Source organism: Pararge aegeria, chromosome Z (genome assembly GCF_905163445.1).
Source record: "Pararge aegeria chromosome Z, ilParAegt1.1, whole genome shotgun sequence".
Classification (NCBI taxonomy): domain Eukaryota; kingdom Metazoa; phylum Arthropoda; class Insecta; order Lepidoptera; family Nymphalidae; genus Pararge; species Pararge aegeria.
The window spans coordinates 7,230,178-7,252,541 of NC_053208.1; the positions used below are offsets into that span (position 1 = coordinate 7,230,178).

General features: G+C 34.5%; 1 protein-coding gene across 2 annotated transcripts in view; it reads right to left on the reverse strand.

Moving 5' to 3' along the window:
* Positions 1–1,194: 1,194 nt before the first annotated feature.
* Positions 1,195–22,364, reverse strand: part of LOC120636058 — a 129,799-nt gene continuing 108,629 nt past the window's right edge. The window contains exons 4-5 of one of the 2 annotated variants that reach the window (XM_039907329.1): positions 1,896–1,998; positions 1,195–1,544 (exon numbers count right to left, since the gene is read on the reverse strand). In XM_039907329.1, the coding sequence (XP_039763263.1) occupies positions 1,357–1,544; positions 1,896–1,998 (291 nt within the window). In that variant the 3' untranslated portion in view covers positions 1,195–1,356. Of the gene's footprint in view, positions 1,545–1,753; positions 1,999–22,364 lie in introns of those variants that run through there. The other variant, XR_005659336.1, reaches the window with a different exon arrangement.

The window sequence follows — 22,364 nt, forward strand, 5'->3', positions numbered from 1 at the left end:
TAGATCGTACTGGAGATTTTCTTCATTTTATATCATTAGAAGATATAACAGGCTGGTGTTGCAGGCTACAACTGTCAAGGACAAAAAACCTATCTACATTCATGATCACAACCATGCCACTTTCACGTAATTTAATACTTAACATAAATCAAATTTTCAGAAAACTCCGGAACATAAGAAACATTGTTTAAGGTTTTATCAAAATTATTTATGCTTACATGAATATCTCCAGAGCTCTCCAGTTTAGTCGCTTCATCATCACAAGTGATCATCCTTTTATTGGGTTTTCGGAGGATTGACATTTTTACATATGTGCGACAATGAACCAATGTCCACATGAAATCTTTTCACTGCGTGGTAGACTTTGTTATTTTTGATTCTTCGAGATATTACCATGCATTTCTTGGGCTGCTTCCGTCGTTCCCAGCATTTGTCTTTTAAATACTCTTCTTGAATCAAGCTAGTTCTGAAGATGATGCTTTGGTCATCGTTGCCGCCTTCAAGGCTGATACTAGAGTAGGGATCAGATTCCTGGGGGAGCCCGTACAATAATAATTGTGCTATCTCTTCATCTTCAATGAGCTTATGTTGTTGTACGAGGGTAAAAACTATTTCAATGTTTCAATATATCATATTGAGATCGGTGACGCGTCCTCTCGCATCCATCATTTTTGTGTCACGACCGGATTCGAAATTCTTGTAACTTCTTTTAATTTTTGATGGTTTTCGTATAAAACTACTACTACACAAACTATTTTCATTTGAATCCAAATTTTTAATAACTATTAACGTCCTTCAAACTTTCATTACAAAAAAATTGTCATTTTCGATCAAGAAAGTTTTATATATGAATCGTGTAAATCGAATAACCATTTAGTCAGAACTAATATGTTCAAGAATAAAATATCTTCGTTTGGCTGTAAAAAAACTTTACGTATTAGTTTTACAACTAAAAATTACGGTTGAAAATCGCATTTTAAGTACAAATTATTGTATAAGAGTTTGGTACACTACACTCTGTTACAAACAAAAAAAAGGAAATGGTAGGAAAGTAAAACGGAGGTGTGCCTTGTTCACGAACTCATCGTTAAATATTATACTAGGCGCACCTCCGCTGAGGGATTAGAAAAAATAATACAATTAAAGACAAAGTAATAATCATGTATCGGATAGGAAATGAAACGGCATTGCAAATATTAGTTTAATTGATTATTATAAGACAAAATTGGCACACATTTAAGTAAAACAACTCCAAAGAAGCGCTGATTACACATTAACATCAACATACAACTTAATTCGTATCGTTACTTGCAACTTAATAAATAGGAGACATGATAACTAATGCAACGTATGCAGCTAATGATTGTGATTACGTTTATAGGCAATGACTTTATTGTCCAAAGTATAAATGTTCGCTCTGCATCGGCGATGTTTGCAGACCCACCGAATCCAACCATTGCTATTTCTTTTTCCCCCTATCCAGAAACGAAATCCACCTAGTTCCAACACAAGTTTCCCGTAGCGAGATTGCGATAACCATGCCACTGAAATCAAGCAGAATATTTCATATAATATATTTACTAAAAGAGAAAGAGTGTTTTAGTAGGTTTTTCTTTCTTTCGCACACGCAGCAGCAGAACTTGATGTGCTTCTTTGCACATATTATGGGTACTTTAAATAAAAGAAGTATCGAAAAATTCATTTAATCACATAGCATGTTCCTTGAGATAAAATACAGAGTACCTTATAACGGAATTCTCCAAAATGTAGAACTTAATAAGTTAAGTCATCTGAAAAAGAGTAGATGGATATGATTGGCCACTTAACGTCAGTGTGCTTTAATCAATCGGGCCGTTTTTCAAGAGCTTATCGTGGATCACTTCATCAATACGTACGCGCAGATGGACTCCGCAATGTATATTGGAGCCACGGCGGCTGCTTTGGCGTCTTGTGTCGCCCCTCTGATACGATCGATGACGTCCAAAGTACTAACACCGGCTGAAAGAAGTAATTTCAGTTAATCCTCCAACCTTTCAAAGCACCATTCTGAATTAATGAACAATGAAATTTGCTTTGTTTCCGGTATGCACCGCAATAACGCGTAATGCACTTCCGGTATTATCAGTAACTTGAAATCAAGATTGCTTCACCTTAGAATGCATCAACACTTATCGTTAAGTGTGATTGCGACCAAGAGAGATCACTCTGTATCCACCTATATACCTGTATCTACCTATTTTGATAGGTGGATATGGATGGAGGCTTACACATTAATACAACCGAATAGGGGTATGACTAACATACTCCGTAACAAGTTGTCCCGCTACCATCTTTGACTGCATGAGCAAATAGAACTGGAATATACTATGAAGCATTTATAAAAACGTTAAATACCATTAATAAATACAATAAAAATACTTAGTGTTCGCGCGCGTGTATGCGTGCGTGAGTGTGAGACAGTGTGTGTGTTCCTATATTCATTATCATCATCATATCAACCGATAGACGTCCACTGCTGGACATAGGTCTTTTGTAGGGAGTTCCAAATTCCAGGATTCTGTGCAGCTTGGATCCGCTTGGGTCACTAAAAAATACACAGGCTTGAGCATTTTAAAGAGCTCATAAAAATAGGCCTCTACTTGAAATTAATCACTAACATCACGAAAAATAAAAATAACCGTAGTGTATTCAATTCTAATAAGTATTTTACCTGTAGATTTAATGGAATATGAAATAGAAACGCTTATCGACATAATTTTTTTTTTACATGGACATATTAAAGACACTATCACCCTCTACCTATGTATATGTAGGTGGATAGGAATAAATGATTATCGCATATTAATGGGCTGACCTCATAAGCGAAACATTGTAACATCTAGTCAACTAAATGTCGAACTCTTACCACTCTGGATATGGCGACAATCCTATCGTGTTCATAAATTCCATAAAACGTTCCATTGCACTACTCCTACCGCCGAACACTCCGCCATAGTATAAAGGCCAGCTCAAATATTAATTGGCAGGGTTTTGATGGTTGATATATTAACAAAAGCACAAAAACATGTCAATTTATATTTAAGGCCTTGAAGTCGAAAACTTGCCGTTTATTCGGGTAGTATGGATGCTTTTTGAATAAATGACTGAGACTTTATGGCACTTCCCTCGAATTCAACTTACTAATCTATGTTATCTAAACTAAAGAGCTATATATCACATACATCAGGCGTAAGCGAAGCGAACTGGTATCTTCTGCTCTGCTATTAACGTCGGTTTTGTTATTCTAAATCCATTCTTGTAACCTTCTTTATGTGTTTTCGGTTTGAGGCTTATCCCTCTTTATTTACTTATTATCTTTTTCCTGTTCCTCATCCAAAGGTATCCCATTTTTCTTATCACTCCAGGTAGAATCCTGCGCGTGCCACTTCTTACCGTGATGGCCAGTAATGTCGATAGCAAAAAAGCTGTTAATCAATACTTTGCATCGCCGGACGGTATAAGGACACGAATAAAAGGACAAAAAGAATGGATTTCCACGTGCCGCATATGTGAAGCATCATAATTATCTCAGTTTAAGACTTCCTTCCTAATGCATGACCTTCGACACTGCGAATAGTATCTTCCTTGCTTTTAAACTGAAGCGTTTAGTCCTCATACGCGTTCCCTCTCTTAGTAAAATTTTATCTAGATAATTCCATAAAATTTCCCTAGTAAGGGGAATGCGGATGAGTAAATATATCCTATTATTTCTGCAATTTGTCATCCCGTTCTAGTATTGGTATCGTTCGTAACTAGCTCGTTGGTCAATTGGTCACCATGATGCTCTTTGAATCACTGGATTCACCTGATCCAGAAATTGCTCTCGTTATAAAATCAGGAAACGATAATTTGTCCCTAAGAGTGTGAATGAGTAACACAATATTCAAAAAAAATCAAAATTCAAAATTCATTCATTTCAAGTAGGCCTAATATAAGCACTTTTGAAACGTCAAGTCTGTCTGTTTGTAGTGACTCTACCACCGGTTCGGAAGGCAAATTCTACCGAGAAGAAGCCGGCAAGAAACTCAGCAGTTGCTCTTTTCTTTCTTTTCCAACATCAAAAATTTACATTTTACATTTTAACATTCATTTTTCTATCTTGTGAGAGATGAAAGCAGAGCCGGATGCTTCCAAGCAACCTTGTCATTAAGAAATTCATCAATTGTATAATAACCTCGATGTAATAAATGTGTTTAACACATTCTTTAAACTTATGCATTGGTAGGTCCTAAATTTCCTTAGGAATCATATTATAAAAGCTTATACTCAATCCCACAAATGACTTCTGTACCTTTCGCAGACGATATGCAGATGTCACTAATTTATGACCATTTCTTGTAAGTCGACTGTTTATATCCACTTTTTGTTTATAAAGACTAATATGTTGTCTTACAAATACTATATTATTATAAATATATTTTGAAGCGACAGTAAGTATACCTATTTCTTTAAACTTCTCACGGAGAGATTCGCGTGATTTAAGTTTATATATTGATCGTACAGCTCTTTTCTGCAATTTGAATATAGTATCGATATCAGCAACTCTACTCCATAACAAGATTCCGTAGGACATAACACTATGAAAAAATAAACAAGTTTAGCTATTTCAACCTCAGTAATCTGTCTAATTTTTCTTACTGCGTAGGCAGCCGAGCTTAGTATACCCGCTAGTGTATCTATATGGGCAAGCTTATTATCCAAGGTCACGCCCAAAAAAACTGTGGAGGTCTCTATTTTTAGTAATTCACCATTAATCATTATATTTTTATTAATTTTCTTTACATTAGGTAAGATAAATTCGACACACTTAGTTTTTTTTGCATTTAAAAGTAAGTTGTTAACTGTAAACCAATGCGACACATACGACATAACACGGTTTATATCGTCAGAGTTATCTTTACTCCTGTCAGTCTTAAAAATTAGAGATGTATCATCTGCAAACAATACAATGTCGCATGTTCCACTGACATGGCGTGGTAGATCATTTATATACACCAAAAATAGAAAAGGACCCAAAATCGAGCCTTGTGGGACACCCATTGAGGTATTTGAACCCTGAGACTTTGCATCATTTATGCAAACTCTTTGGGTTCTTTTGGGTTCTATTGCTGAGATAAGAGGCAACCAAATTTAGTGCAACGTTTTGGTTACCATTAGTGGCTTAGCTTAAGAAGCAAAGTTTTATGATCAACACAATCGAAAGCTTTCGATAGATCACAAAAAACCCATGGCGTTCTGTGAACATTCCCAGACATCATAAACATGTTTATAAGTTTAGCGCCTTCATCTGTTGTTCTACGACCTTTAGTAAAGCCATACTGCTCAGGGTGTAGTAAGTTATTTACATTAAAGTGATATAAAAGTTAATTTAATATAATTTTTTCAAATATCTTACTGAGCTGGTAAGATTGAGATAGGTCTGTAATTGTTTATATCGTTTTTATTACCAGATTTAAATAGAGGAATGAGTTTACTATGTTTCATTAGGTTTGCGAAAGTACCTAAATCAACACATTTATTGAAAATTACGGCTAAAAGAGGAGCAATGACGTCAATAATATGAGATATTACCATTACCGACATACCCCATACATCACCTGTTTTCTTAAATTTTAACAACTTGTAGTTTTTAATGATATCCGATGCATCTATATGTTTAAAATGAAATAAAACTTTGCACTCATTAATGTTGCCTCTTAATAAATTCTGAGCTGCAGTAGGCGAGGAATTTAGTGAATCTGTCAACAAAATAGGAACATTCTGAAAAAAGTTTTCAAACGTACTTGCAACCTCTGTATCAGTAGTTACCATATTATTATTAATAATTAATTCAAAATTTACGTCCCGGAGTTTACTTTTCCAGATTCATTATTAACAATTTTCCACAGCACAGCGACTTAGCTTGTCTACAAACATTTTTAAATGTTTTGGAGTAACTTTATACACATTCAAGGAAAGTTTGAGCCTGATTGTATTGTTTTTTATCATATAGCTCATACAACTTATCCCTGCTTTTGTAAATGCCTATAGTTGCCCAATCACTAAACCTCATTTATTTATTAAAATCTATGTATTTAATATTAAATACTTTATTAAATGCATTTTTTATTTCGGCCTGCACTTAACAATATGTTTATTACTATTTGTACCAAAAACAGTTATTTTTTGACCACAATGATCTGACCTTAAATTGATTTACCTAAAATATTATCTATACACGATGCTGAAGTTGCTGTGATTCTAGTAGGTTCATCGAAAGCATTATTCAAATTAAAGCATTTAAATAGGTTTAGCAACCTTGTCGTAGTTGTATTATGTAATAAAATATCAACATTGAAATCCCCGCATATACATGTTATACGCGTTATATTTTAAGTAGATATACACAATCGCTTAAGCACATCTTCCATTACATCCTCAAATTGGTTGAAATCACCTGAGGGGGGATGGTATACACACACTATTATAAAACGCTCCAGCTCCACACAAGACAGTTCAACTATGCGTTCCACAGAAAGACTAACTATGTCTTTTCGTTCTTTATACATTATATTATTGCGTAAAAAAATTAAGGATCCACCATGAATAGCAGTCTTTCTAAAGAACACACTTGACATTTTGAAGTTATTGATGTTTAATGCTATTTGTGCTCCAGTGAGCCAATGTTCAGCAAATACACAATATGTGTATATTGAGTTTTTCAACAAACAGTTCTATCTCTAATTCTTTGCCGGTGAAGCTCTGTATATTTTGATGAACAATGTTTATATTACAGGACTTCCCCGTTGTCTCATTGTCTAGTTTAAATTACTATCTGAATTAATTATAGTACTAGAACAAGTACTAGGGTCAATGATAGAAATATTGGTGGTACTTGAAGTACAATGAGTAGATACAATACTTGTAACAGTATAATTTAAGTTGTATGCTAGAAACATACCAAAACATACCAAATGCTGCTTACTTTTGTGAGATAAAAGTAACTATCTCTAGTCAATAGAGATGAAATAGAGTTGTTTATGTCAAAATAAAAAACTGCCTCGCTATGACGGCATGTCAGGTTATAAATTAATAAATTTAAATTATAAATATGTTCATTTTGCTTTGACCAAAATGTGCCACAGTAAGGAAAGGCACACATTACGAATCTACATTTAGTTTTACTATGTAAAGCTAGTAATTTATCAATACATCTTATAATTTTATGGGTTTTCACATTTTAACTGTCTACTATCAAAAGAACAACATTTTTATTTACATCTAAATTAGATATAAACTATTAATAAGCTAATCTAAACTAGCCCCCGGTGAACATCTATTAGTCACTGAGTGATCCAGGTAACGGTTCATAATAGGTCCAAAACCTCTACCTAAACTGTCTGAAATTATAATTGTCTGTTTTTTAGGCACACTTTTTAATAAGGGTGAAGAGTCTGATATGACAGTTGAGCACTGCGCCAGGCATGTTTCTAATTGGTTGGCAGACAATGTATCACTAAATTTAAGGTTAGCCATAGGTATCTCACAAGTACAATTACATTTAGTTGCTAATGACTCAAATCGAGCCATGTTGTAGTTACCTAGGGCTAACAACTCATCAGCTGCCAGAATTTGTTCATCAATCTGCCTTTGTGATAGCTCATATTTAATTGTTACAGTATTAAGTGAGTCTTTCAATTGTTTAATTACATCAAAGCCTCAATGATGTAATTAAACAATTGGAAGACTCACTTAATACTGTAACAATTAATAGCCAAAGAATCAGTCACAAGAAGTATATTAACAAAAAGGTAATTTAATATTATCAGTTATCATTTTTCAGAAAAAACTAACTAATGTTAAGATAATCTAAGTAGAGCTTTATTAGTAGGAAATAATATTTTCTCCATTATCTCCAAATTCTTTAACTTCACCGTCAACATGATCCTTAGGCATGATGCTATGCCTTAGGCGCTGTTTTATTTATTTTACTAAAAATTAAAATTATCCTCATTATTTAATAACATTTTCTATATAGTTATACAATTCGAATTCATATCCTATTTAAGTATAAAAAGTCGGGTATTTTTATATTGTTGATTGTTTATCAAACAATCTGCTTAATATGTTTGTTAATATAATAAGTATATCAAAGGGAATTAGGGCGAATCTGCGCGTATTAACATAAAATGACCAGTCTTACACGATTATATTAATGGATTTTTTTAAAGGTGATTACCGTTACTAACTAAAGTTGATAACTATCTGGTGGAAACTGTGGCGATTATGGTGGTGACGTTGTTGTTGATCATTGTGTCAGTGATAGTTCATGTAATAGTGCTTGAGACCACGGTTGTGAAGACGATTCTGAATCTGGCTCTAAAATTACTGCAGATTCATATAAGAAGGGAGAGCGTTGACTTCGTGGTGATGGAATATACTCTTCAATGTCTATGGCTTGTGGGGATATTTTCCATGGTGGCTCAATCGATATTTCAAATGACGAAGAATGATTGTCGTACTTGCGGCGCTGGCTGGAATAGTAGCGCCATCTCTAATCCACCTTCTAATTGAATTATGTCTTCGTTATCTAGAAGAAAAATACTAATGTTTTATCTATTAGAAAACCAATGAACCTGCATGCACATATAATGCGAGAGTCGGTATAGTATCCTTAAACTATTGATGACAATTACAACAAGTATTTATACTTCCTAGTGATCAGAACAGCACTTAAGAGTTGCCCTCTGAAGTGTTGTTTGTACAACACTTCAGAGGACAACTCTGAAGTTCCAGCCTTGTCGGGTCATTAGCCATCGGCTAACAATATACCACCAGAAAATTGTTAACCGACGTTTCCAGGGTGCACCGGCCCGAATGCTGTACTTCCCCTTGGACGAATCAAAAGAGACCCACAACACTCAGACACACGTGGAGGTTACCCGACCTAGCACCCCAAAAGTTCCTAATTGTACAATTCGGGTCTGTGTCTTGTTAGCCACATAGCCGAAATATATACGATTAGGAACTTTTATTGTATATTTGAGTGTTTTAAGCATGCGATGTGTTCCGGGTATCACATGCATCAAACTAGTTTACTGTTAATAAATTACTTTTAAATGCAACAAAAACTAAGTGGTTAAAATTTGTTTACCTAAAGTAAAATAAAAATTGATAAATACACTTAAAATGGAAATCACACAGTTTCTTGGCGTGGTAACTACAGGTTTCGCACGAGTAAAATTATAGAAGGGTAATAAATTTCCAAGCAATTGTAGTTTGTTTGTCAGGAAACAAGCACAGACCAACTATTGCAACTATAACAACTTAAATAAACAAAAATTTCGATTCAATTACAACTACAGCTGCTGGCTGTCAAATTATGTGATTAGTTTGATGACGAATGGAATGAGCCAACTGAATATTCAAGCGATAATGTCCCGTTTTGGTAAAAACAGTAGGTTTCAGATTTTGGGCAGAGCAAACGATAAAAAATGATAACTGGTTAATTTAGGTAAGAAACCTACTATTTATTCAGATTTGAGAGAGACATGCTTGGAAAATTCGTCAGATTGAATAAATCCTTCTTATAGACAAAATTGACCAATTAGTCAATTAGAAAAAGCATCTGAAATGAATACAATCTGAATTGTACCGTAACATTTTGGTACTAGGACCATGCAAAAAAAACGAAGAAGCTAAAGTCGCATCTGGACATAGACTGATTCTCTATGACACTGTGAATTTAATTTACATCGTACTATACAAGTTCGTCGTCTAAACTTGCAGATACAATTATATGTCACTGAGAATCATGTCTCAGGAGTCGGGGAGGATAAAATTGGACATAAATAAGACAGTTGTTTTGTTCCTGTAAGTTTAATCAGTTTAGTCACTATTTAGTGCAGGTTTAATAGTGTGTGTTTAATTACAGGTTAGACTCTAGAATATGTGTTTGTTGGTGGTAATTCCGAAGTTTAGTTCTGTATTCCAAACTAATCGTTTTTCGTCTTATGTATACCTATTTAGGAATGTTTTTTTTTTTTTTTATCATTGCTAAGCGCATGGTTAATTTTTTTGGTTATTCCTTAATTTGTATGCATACTCGAAAAGCTGTTAGTGTATCATGTTTTAGTTTTATGTATTTTTATTGACATTGTAGTTTTTAAATCTAAAGAGGATAAAATCAAGGCTACATTGTAAGTAAACGCACACTTCATAAATTATGCTAAATCGATTATAGACACACAGATGTTAATTGTATAATTACTATAACCACTATTTAATAACATTATAATAAAGTGTAAGAGAAATGCTCACAGAAAATTATTATAACTTGTTTCGTTACATAAATATTTTAATTTTATATATAAACAAAAACATAAGTATAAAATAAGATAGCACCGCAATTTTTTTAAATCAAAATTTTAAAGAGAATTAATATTACATCAGATAAAAATCGTGATATTAGGTACGACTGACGGGAGAAGGAGAGCGGTTCATGTTGTTCGGAGAAGAGAAAGTACCTGCACGCTCAACGTCAATTACTATTATATAGAATAAGTGACTTATATGCGAGTATTACTTTAGAACATTAAGCAAAAATACCCATTCACCGTGTTGTATCAGGGGAAACTTGTTTTACAAACTACTCACCACCATTTTAGTATTATAACAAGTAGCCAACCACAAAATCAGTCTTGAAGGACTAATAATTCTGTTTTCCCCTTACCATACGAAGAAACACCTTCTCCATAAATAAATATTTCCACGCCACTATATAGAACATTAAAAAGGAGCACGAGGCTTTGAAACCTACTATTTATTCAGATTTGAGAGAGACATGCTTGGAAAATTCATCAGATTGAATAAATAAATCCTTCTTATAGACAAAATTGACCAATTAGTCAATTAGAAAAGGCATCTGAAATGAATAAAATCTGAATTGTACCGTAACATTTTGGTACCAGGACAATGCAAAAAAAACGAAGAAGCTAAAGTCGCATCTGGACATAGACTGATTCTCTATGACACTGTGAATTTAATTTACATCGTACTATACAAGTTCGTCGTCTAAACTTGCAGATACAATTATATGTCACTGAGAATCATGTCTCAGGAGTCGGGGAGGATAAAATTGGGCATAAATAAGACTGTTGTTTTGTTCCTATAAATTTAATCAGTTTAGTCACTATTTAGTGCAGGTTTAATAGTGTGTGTTTAATTACAGGTTAGATTCTTGAATATGTGTTTGTTGGTGGTAATTCCGAAGTTTAGTTCTGTATTCCAAACTAATAGTTTTCGTCTTATGTATACCTATTTAGGAATATGTTTTTACTTTTTTATCATTGCTAAGCGCATGGTTAATTTTTTTGGTTATTCCTTAATTTGTATGCATACTCGAAAAGCTGTTAGTGTATCATGTTTTAGTTTTATGTATTTTTATTGACATTGTAGTTTTTAAATCTAAAGAGGATAAAATCAAGGCTACATTGTAAGTAAACGCACACTTCATAAATTATGCTAAATCGATAATAGACACACAGATGTTGATTGTATAATTCTTATAACCACTATTTAATAACATTATAATAAAGTGTAAGAGAAATGCTCACAGAAAATTATTATAACTTGTTTCGTTATATAAATATTTTAATTTTATATATAAACAAAGACATAAGTATAAAATAAGATAGCTCCGCAATTTTTTTAAATCAAAATTTTAAAGAGAATTAATAATACATCAGATAAAAATCGTGATATTAGGTACGACTGACGGGAGAAGGAGAGCGGTTCATGTTGTTCGGAGAAGAGAAAGTACCTACACGCTCAACGTCAATTACTATTATATAGAATAAGAGACGTATATGCGAGTATTACTTTAGAACATTAAGCAAAAATACCCGTTCGCCGTGTTGTATCAGGGGAAACTTGTTTTACAAACTACTCACCACCATTTTAGTATTATAACAAGTAGCCAACCACAAAATCAGTCTTGAAGGACTAATAATTCTGTTTTCCCCTTACCATACGAAGAAACACCTTCTCCATAAATAAATGTTTCCACGCCACTATATAGAACATTAAAAAGGAGCACGTGGCTCTGAAACCTACTATTTATTCAGATTTGAGAGAGACATGCTTGGAAAATTCGTCAGATTGAATAAATCCTTCTTATAGACAAAATTGACCAATTAGTCAATTAGAAAAGGCATCTGAAATGAATACAATCTGAATTGTACCGGAACATTTTGGTACCAGGACAATGCAAAAAAAACGAAGAAGCTAAAGTCGCATCTGGACATAGACTGATTCTCTATGACACTGTGAATTTAATTTACATCGTACTATACAAGTTCGTCGTCTAAACTTGCAGATACAATTATATGTCACTGAGAATCATGTCTCAGGAGTCGGGGAGGATAAAATTGGGCATAAATAAGACTGTTGTTTTGTTCCTATAAGTTTAATCAGTTTAGTCACTATTTAGTGCAGGTTTAATAGTGTGTGTTTAATTACAGGTTAGACTCTTGAATATGTGTTTGTTGGTGGTAATTCCGAAGTTTAGTTCTGTATTCCAAACTAATAGGTTTTCGTCTTATGTATACCTATTTAGGAATGTTTTTTTTTTTTTTATCATTGCTAAGCGCATGGTTAATTTTTTTGGTTATTCCTTAATTTGTATGCATACTCGAAAAGCTGTTAGTGTATCATGTTTTAGTTTTATGTATTTTTATTGACATTGTAGTTTTTAAATCTAAAGAGTATAAAATCAAGGCTACATTGTAAGTAAACGCACACTTCATAAATTATGCTAAATCGATTATAGACACACAGATGTTGATTGTATAATTCTTATAACCACTATTTAATAACATTATAATAAAGTGTAAGATAAATGCTCACAGAAAATTATTATAACTTGTTTCGTTACATAAATATTTTAATTTTATATATAAACAAAAACATAAGTACAAAATAAGATAGCTCCGCAATTTTTTTAAATCAAAATTTTAAAGAGAATTAATAATACATCAGATAAAAATCGTGATATTAGGTACGACTGACGGGAGAAGGAGAGCTGTTCATGTTGTTCGGAGAAGAGAAAGTACCTACACGCTCAACGTCAATTACTATTATATAGAATAAGAGACTTATATGCGAGTATTACTTTAGAACATTAAGCAAAAATACCCGTTCGCCGTGTTGTATCAGGGGAAACTTGTTTTACAAACTACTCACCACCATTTTAGTATTATAACAAGTAGCCAACCACAAAATCAGTCTTGAAGGACTAATAATTCTGTTTTCCCCTTACCATACGAAGAAACACCTTCTCCATAAATAAATATTTCCACGCCACTATTTAGAACATTAAAAAGGAGCACGTGGCTCTGAATACCTTCGGGCCAAACGTAGAGGTATACAATTGTTACTCTCACTGTATGAATAGTTGCGCTCGATGTTAGAGCACGCGGCTTTCAGTGGTGGTGTAGGGTTGTATTCGTCTACGCGTGACCCCGATGCACGGCCGACCGCACTACAGCGCCGCTTGGCAAAGTGCAAGAGAAAGTGCCATGCCACCGACCGTGCGACAGAGGGCCGAAGCCCATAAGAACCCATCTTCCACGAAAATACACTCATAGCGCCTTTCCGGATAGCACACAACACTGACGCGGGCCCTCAAGCCAATAAATGTGATTATATATCGATAAATATTACGAATATTAAATGGATTATATCTGTACGTGCTTTTATCCTTCTCTCATATTCCAATCCCTACACGAATGTCGCAAATAATAGAACATCATTTCAGATATTCTTTTATTACTTATTGGAGGAACTAAAGGCAATAAACACAAAATATGTACTTCAAATCATATCTATCTAAATCAACAATATTAAAATTTGATAAAATAACAAGGTTCTTAGTAATAAACACAAAGTTACATAAAGTTAATCAAAATTAAAGGAAATATTAAATGGATGGAACCGCCTACTCAATTAGTAGGAAAATAGGTTGTTGGATCAGCTTATAAAATGATAATCAAGTCGCAATTTTTGAATATTTCGCTCTAAAATTATTATAATCGATTTTATGATCTCCCAGCTATTTGGTTTATTGTAATTTAATTTTCTTATTCAAGTTTATCATTCACTTATCAAAAGATAGTGACCATAATTAGTTAGAAAACTTTGTTGATCCACCGATATTTTGTAATTACTCAATCATAATATATTGGTTTAGGTTTAATGTTGGATAATTTAAATTATAACCACTCAATTATATTTAGATAGACCGCCATTACATCTACTGCTCTACTCCGAGATAGATTTTCCATGAATTCCTCTTTGTTAAAGGAAAAATCGTGTAAATCATTGACTGACATAACGAAATAACCTGCCAGCTCACAAGATGGAATGTGGGTGTTTTTATTACATCCGATTACACAGTATTAGGAACCAACCAGTCTATCATATCAACAAGCCCTTTAATTAGAATGTTTCAGTATAAACTGTCAAAGTGAGTATAATGAAAAATATAATTTCTTAATGGAAACGTTATGACAGTCCTATAAGACTTCAAGTTTACAGGTTGGTAAAATTCCAACAGCATATTATATCTGCGTATACTATACTTTTAATACTAAGGCACATACCCTTAACACCAGAAACAATGCCAAAACGTTACTAAGTTCTTCAAAAGTTCTACGGATCTGTCGCAACGCACTTCTTGTGAGAAGATGAATTTTGTTAAAATGACACTTTGTATTATACTCATCCGAAATATTAACTTAATCATTACAAAAGTTGCCAGATTAACAAAGTGAAAATAACAAAATAAATGGAAACCGTAGACAGCAACTTAACCAGTGTTCCTTTGCACAGTGCACCGGTGTGTTCGGTACTGTCGAACACACGGTGGTGATAAGGTACCAGCTGACTTATGATAGGTGGCGATCTGCAGCAGAACTCCCCGTACCAAAGGTAGATATATTCAACCGCTAAGTCGCCGTTTTACGTTTCGAAGAAATTAATGTCATAAAATGTATTGATAATGAATTGTCTCGATCTAGTTATAATGATCTTGACTAGGATATGATCTCGAGAAGGGAAGACGATATGAATATTCGCTATACATCTAGCTATATTACAAAAAAGGTGCATTGTTTTTGTACGAACTCCAACAGTCGCACGCTGTTTATACAAAAACAGAGCAACTTCTGGTATTCTAGTAAAAATGGTGACTCTTGCTTAAACTCTAGTCCAATTTAAGGCACTGCTAATATCAGCTACTACATTTATTCGCCAAAACACGGAGCCGACGCTTCATCGACTATGACAACATCCATAATTGATCTAACGATTGACTAAGTTTTAACTTAAGGAAACGGTATATACTACACGAAGCGCCTGCGTCGTATTTAGTCCATAACTAAACTACGAAAAATTATACGTGAAAATGTTTACAATTACGCTTATCAGGCACCGCCAGATGTTAAAAGCAGTGAGTTGTCGATTCGTGTTATTTCATTGAATTCAATAAGCGCAATTGATGTCCAAGGTCACTTTTGTCGCTCAGGTTGAATGATAAGCTAACAATCAACCTGTGCAACAAAACCTTCGTCGCATGTTCATCAGTCGCTCGCTCGTAATGAAAGCAATGAATGCAACGAGGGAGACCTCGGTTTCCGTTTAAAAACACCATGAGGTAGGTTTCCTTGGTTGCGGTTACAATCCCAAACGAGAAAAAAAATCGAACATAAAACACACGAATCTTATTGCTCTGAGGTTAATAGATTCCCTTTGTTTTGGACTTCAAACTATTAAATTAGGGTTTAATTCACACACCCATGCTACAACTAAGTTGAGTTCAAAGCCAAGCTCGCACCGGTGTACAAATCCCACGACTTCTATGTTACCGAACCTCTCGATGTACAAGAAATATAGCTAACATTTCAATTTGTTCATGGACGTATAAACACTATTACGGGTGCCATCTCTCTCTACGTCGTGTTCCTCATTGCTGAGGGTCGTGACCCCTTCCACTAACAACTTTTTGGACGATTTTGTGCCATTTGACTCGGCTTTGAGCAACGTTTAAAGCCGTATGCACTTTGGTGTCGAGAGCAGTGCGGATTTGATCCGACCAACGAAACGGGCTACGTCCTCGAGGTCTCTTTCCTTCCACTTTGCCAGTGACCACTATCTTTTCAAGATTGTCTCCATCTCTTCTGGCAATGTGACCGAAGTACTCGAGAATCCTCTTAAGACAGGTGGTTGATAGCCTTCTTGTAATTTTAAGCTGTCTCAAAATCGATGCGTTGGTCCTGCGTGCCGACCACGGGATTCGCAACATTCTCCTCCAGCACCACATCTCAAAAGCGTCAATACGTTGTCTATCAGCTGCTTTAATGGTCCATGTCTCAGCTGCATACGTAAATATAGGAAAAATAAGTGCGCGGACCAGACGCACTTTTGTCTTGATTAAGATGTTCCTGTCTTTCCAAGTCCTATGTAGCTGTGACATTGCGCTTTTGGCCAATCCGATTCGCCTTCGAACTTCAGTTTCACAAGAACCAGTGGCACTAATATTGGAACCCAGGTAAATAAAGTTCTCCACGATTTCGAGATTTAGCGAGCCAGTGAGCTCCAACCTTCCTGCGGTGCCATGGGTGCCATGCGTCATGAATAATATAACAATCAAAAAATACTATAAAAAATATAATTCCAAAATATATAGAATATATTAACGTCAAAGCGAAAATCGGCATCGTCTGAATATCGGAAGACTTACTGTGTTTTCTTTACTTTATTGAGTGTCATAATCAACGCTGCCGGTTGGACATTTCCAGGGTTGCTTTGGGATTTGGGTTGCCTAGATCAAAAACAAATCAATACCGGAACCAAACAATTGGTTCCGGTATTGATTTGTTTTTGATCTAGGTATTACAGAGTAACGTGAACTGTGCAATAACTAAACCAAATTCATAAATATTCCGTTGTTAATATAATGGGATTGAAGTGAAGCCACGAGAATTGTTGTTTATCGTCATTTTCGGGAAAATAAGAGGAGCGGCTTTTTTCATTTTCCGAAAAAAATCGCACCAACTTATCTAAATAGCAAAATCCAAAGTGCACTTTGAAAGTTTAAAAGGTTTTTGGGCTTGTCAATACATTTCCAGTCTATTCCATACATTATAATTTTAAATCTGATCCAACAGCTATTTTCCTACATCATCACCCCTAAACATCCTAAAACAGTAAATCCAACTGTGAGTATACACCGAAATGTGTCCTGTACCCAAACATTTTATAAATATATTTCAGATCCATTTTGAAAACTTTCTCTAATACGAACCCAGCAAATAGAACGTTTTCACGGACAAAATCGCCAGAAAAAATGTAATAGATAGTTTTTTTATCTAATGCTTCGGTGACGACGCAGTCTAAGTTGAAGGAGTATAGCAGTTTACACAACTACACCCTAATTATGCGGCTTAATCGCTTAGCGGTATGGCTCTTCCTGTAGGGTTGACCAATCTTGAGCCATGTAACCAAATTAATCAATAAATCAATCTAGAGTAGTAGCACGAGTTACTTGAAAATAATGTAATTGAATGGATAGAATTTAGGGTATCCGAGTATTTCAACTGTGAAAACGCCTAACATAATCTTTTAATTGAAGACAAAAAAGCCCTAGGGTTTCTGAGATGTTTAACCTTCTTTTTCGGTCTGCAAGACTATTTCACCGAATAGCCAAATCGACAAAATAAGTTGGTTTCAAGAACTAGTTACTACTACTTCATAACTGCGCATTTATGTCAAGTGTCTGAATTGGTTGAAATCGGGTGTGTTCTTATCTTTATAATTTTGTGTTTGCGTAGTAAAATAATGTTAATGAACCTATTACTTATTTTTGATTCTGCTGCATTCTGTAGTTCGCCATGGTAACTAGTATCCAAATCATAAAAGATCAAAATTAGGAATTGAAATTTTTGCCTTGCCCTCCTACACTTCCTTCGTGGGGTTGACGTAACATGTTTTCTTCTCTAAGTTTAAACGCACATTACTTATAGGTTTGCCTCCTTTCGGAGTTAGTTTGGTGGATAACCGCCACCATACGGTTCAAAGGCCAACAGTTGTAATCACCTTTTCACTATCGCAAAATGGATAAAAGTAGGTATATCACTTGTTCGGTATACCACTGAAATAGAAGTGATATACCTACTATTTATCTACCTTGCGACATTCAATCCTTAGTCGCCTTTTACGACATCCACGGAAAGATCTGGAGCAGTCTTATTCTTAGCCGGGACTGCACGGACAATTTAATCAATCGACTACGATTGATTAAAATTATAAAACTTCAAGAAGTAACATTATCTACCCTTAGTAAAAGTTTGTTCACTAGTAATAAATAGTACAGTTGCTTTCGAGTATTATAACAGTACATATACTTCAGTTAAATTTAACGTATTATTATCCAAACCCAGTATTTTAAGCTTAAATCACTTCAACAGCCTAGATAGTAGATCTAAGAAGAACGTTTGTAAATAGATGAAAATCAATACAGAATTGGCGAGACTAAAACGATTAGGTAATGTAAGAAGTATAACTAAGAACTTTTACTGTTTCGATACACGAAATCGACTCTACGATTGCGAGCGTGCAAATGTGCTAAGGGTAAAAAGGCTTTCCCCACAAAATAGATAAATGGAAGCGGCAATGTGAAAATATCATAATAATGAACTTAGGCTCTGCAGTAAACATTTAAAAAGTAGTCTTTGAAACTGTAACTCATCACATCCGAGCATGCTCAGTGCTCACATTGAAATTTCCTGGTCTCCCCGTCCTCCCGTGTCAAACAGATGGTAACCCCTTTAGACCCTAACCCATTACCCCTATCCCCCATCCCCCCACCCCTTAAGTTATTAAATCTTGACTGATTATGAGTGTTAGAATATCCACGTTAAGTTGGAAAATCGTTTTCTTTTCTGTTTAAGGCAAATTCATATCTTGCGCACTAAAACAACTGGCATATGTTAGAGTTTCGTTGTGTAATGAAACCTTCCTATCCGAATCTGAATCGACTTCTCCGATACACATGGCGAACCATATTATCTATATTGAGGTCATAAATGCGCACTTATTAACATTTTAAGTTCAACATATAATTTATGGAAACACAGATCTCAAATAAACACAATACGGAGAAAAAAAGAAAGTATTATGGCGTTTTTCTACATAAGAGTTCTCGTTTTCTTCGCCCCCACACGACGCGGGGCTTGCCTCAGAATTCGACGCCCCGAAGCTGTATAGGCAAGATTTTAAAGAGATTCTTGAAAATAATGTAATTGAATGGATAGAATTAAGGGTATCCGAGTATTTCAAGTGTGAAAACGTCTTACCATAATCTTTTAATAGAAGACAAAAAAGCCCTAGGCTTTCTGAGATGTTTAACATTCTTTTTCGGTCAGCAAGACAATTTCACCGAATAGCCAAATCGACAAAATATGTTGGTTTCAAGAACTAGTTACTACTATTTCATAACTGCGCATTTATGTCAAGTGCCTTAATTGGTTGTAATCGGGTGTGTTCTTATCTTTATAATTTTGTGTTTGCGTAGTAAAATAATATTAATGAACCTACTACTTATTTTTGATTTTGCTGCATTCTGTGGTTCGCCATGGTAACCTAATATCCATACAATAAAACATCAAAATGAAGAATTGAATTATTTGCCTTGCCCTCCTACACTTCCTTCGTGGGGTTGACGTAACATGTTTTCTTCTCTAAGTTTAAAGGCACCTTACTTATAGGTTCGCCTCCTTTCGGAGTTAGTTTGGTGGATAACCGCCACCATACGGTTCAAAGGCCAACAGTTGTAATAGCCTTTTCACTATCGCAAAATGGATAAAAGTAGGTATATCACTTGTTCAGTATACCACTGAAATAGAAGTGATATACCTACTATTTATCTACCTTGCGACATTCAATCCTTAGTCGCCTTTTACGACATCCACGGAAAGATCTGGAGCAGTCTTATTCTTAGCCGGTACTGCAAGGACTCAATCGACTACGACTGCTTAAAACTATACAACTTCAAGAAGTAACATTATCTACCCTTAGTAAGAGTTTGTTCACTTGCAATAAATAGTACAGTTGCTTTCGAGTATTATAACAGTAATATACTTTAGTTAAACAGTAATATACGAGTATTATAACAGTAATATACTTTAGGTAATGGAAGATGTGCTTAAGCGATTGTCTGTATCCACAAAAAAAGCAATAGTATGCGGGGATTTTAATTTTGATATTTTACTTAGTAATGCAACTACGACTAGGTTGCTAAACTTATTTAAATGTTTTAATTTAAATTATGATTTTAGTGAACCTACTAGAATCACAGCAACCTCAGCATCATGTTTAGATAATATTTTTCTCAACTGTGATATCTTAGGTAAATCGATAATAACCAACTTAAGATCAGATCATTGTGGCCAACAAATTACTGTTTTGAATAATATAAACAAAGATGAACATATCGTCAAGTGTAGGCCGATAACTAAGAGCAAATTGACGCGATTCATAGGTGAAATATCATCCAAAATTCCTGCCCTTGTCTTTAAGAACGGTCATCCTGACAGCATTTATGGTACGCTCTTTAATATTATAGAAAATGAATTTAACAAAATATTCAATTTCAAACATATAGATTTCAATAAAAAAATAAAGTTTAGCGATTGGGCAACTATTGGCATATATAAAAGTAGAGATAATTTGTATGAGCTCTATAGTGAAAAACAATATAACCATACTCCAGCTTTCCTACAACACGTAATAATGTACTCTAAAACGTTTAAGAACGTTTGCTTTCATGCTAAGTCGCTATACTTTAAGGTTCAAATAATAAAATCGGATGACAAAGTACAAACAACCTGGAAAATTGTTAATAATGAAACTGGGAAAGCTAAATCTCGCAACGTAAACTTTGAATTAATTATTAATGATAATAAAGTTACCGCTGACAGTGAGGTTGCAAGTACCTTTGAAAACTTTTTTCAGAGTGTTCCTATTTTTTTGACTGATTCACTTAATTCTTCACCTACTGCAGCTCAGAGTTTATTGAGGAACAACGTTAATGAGTGCAACGTTTTATTTAATTTTAAACATATATCTGCATATGATATAATAAAGAATTTTAAGTTGTTGAAACAGAAAAAAACCGGTGATTTATGGGGTATGTCTGTAATGGTAATATCTAACATTATAGACGTTATTGCCCCATACTTAGCCATACTTTTTAATGAATGTGTTGATAGAGGTACTTTTCCAAATTTGATGAAACATAGTAAACTTATACCTCTATTTAAATCTGGCAATAAAAACGACATTAACAATTACAGACCCATTTCAATCTTACCAGCTCTTAGTAAGGTCTTTGAAAAAATTATATTAAATCAACTTTTGAATCACTTCAATGTAAATAACTTACTACATCCGGAGCAGTACGGATGCAGGCGCTAAACTTTTAAAACATGTGTACGATGCCTGGGAACGTTCGCAGAATGCCATTGGTGTTTTTTGTGATCTATCCAAAGCATTCGATTGTGTTGATCATAAAACCTTGCTTCTTAAACTAGCCCATTATGGTATCAAAAACGTTGCACTAAATTTGGTTGCCTCTTATCTCAGTGACAGAACCCAAAGGGTTTGCATAAAAGACATTAAGTCGCAGGGGTCGGCTACGTCAATGGGTGTCCCACAGGGTTCAATCTTGGGTCCCTTTCTATTTTTGGTGTATATAAATGATCTACCACACCATGTCAGTGAAACCTGTGACATTGTACTGTTTGCAGATGATACATCTCTAATTTTTAAAACTGATAGAGGTAGAGACAACTCTGACGATGTAAGCCGTGCTATGTCGCATGTGTCGCACTGGTTTACTGTCAATAATTTACTTTTAAATGCAAAAAAAACTAAGTGTGTGGAATTTATTTTACCAAATGTAAAGAAAATTAATAAAAATATAATAATAAATGGAGAATCACTAAAAATGGAAGATTCCACAGTTTTTCTGGGCATGACCTTGGATTATAAGCTTCAGTGGGGTACCCATATAGATACACTAGCAGGTAAACTAAGCTCAGCTGCCTACGCCGTCAGGAAAATTAGACAGATTACTGACGTAGAAACAGCAAGACTTGTTTACCTCGCGTAATTTCATAGTGTGATGTCTTACGGGATCTTATTATGGGGCAAAGCTGCTGTTATTGAAACTATATTCATATTGCAGAAAAGAGCTGTACGGTCAATATATAAACTTAAATCACGTGAAT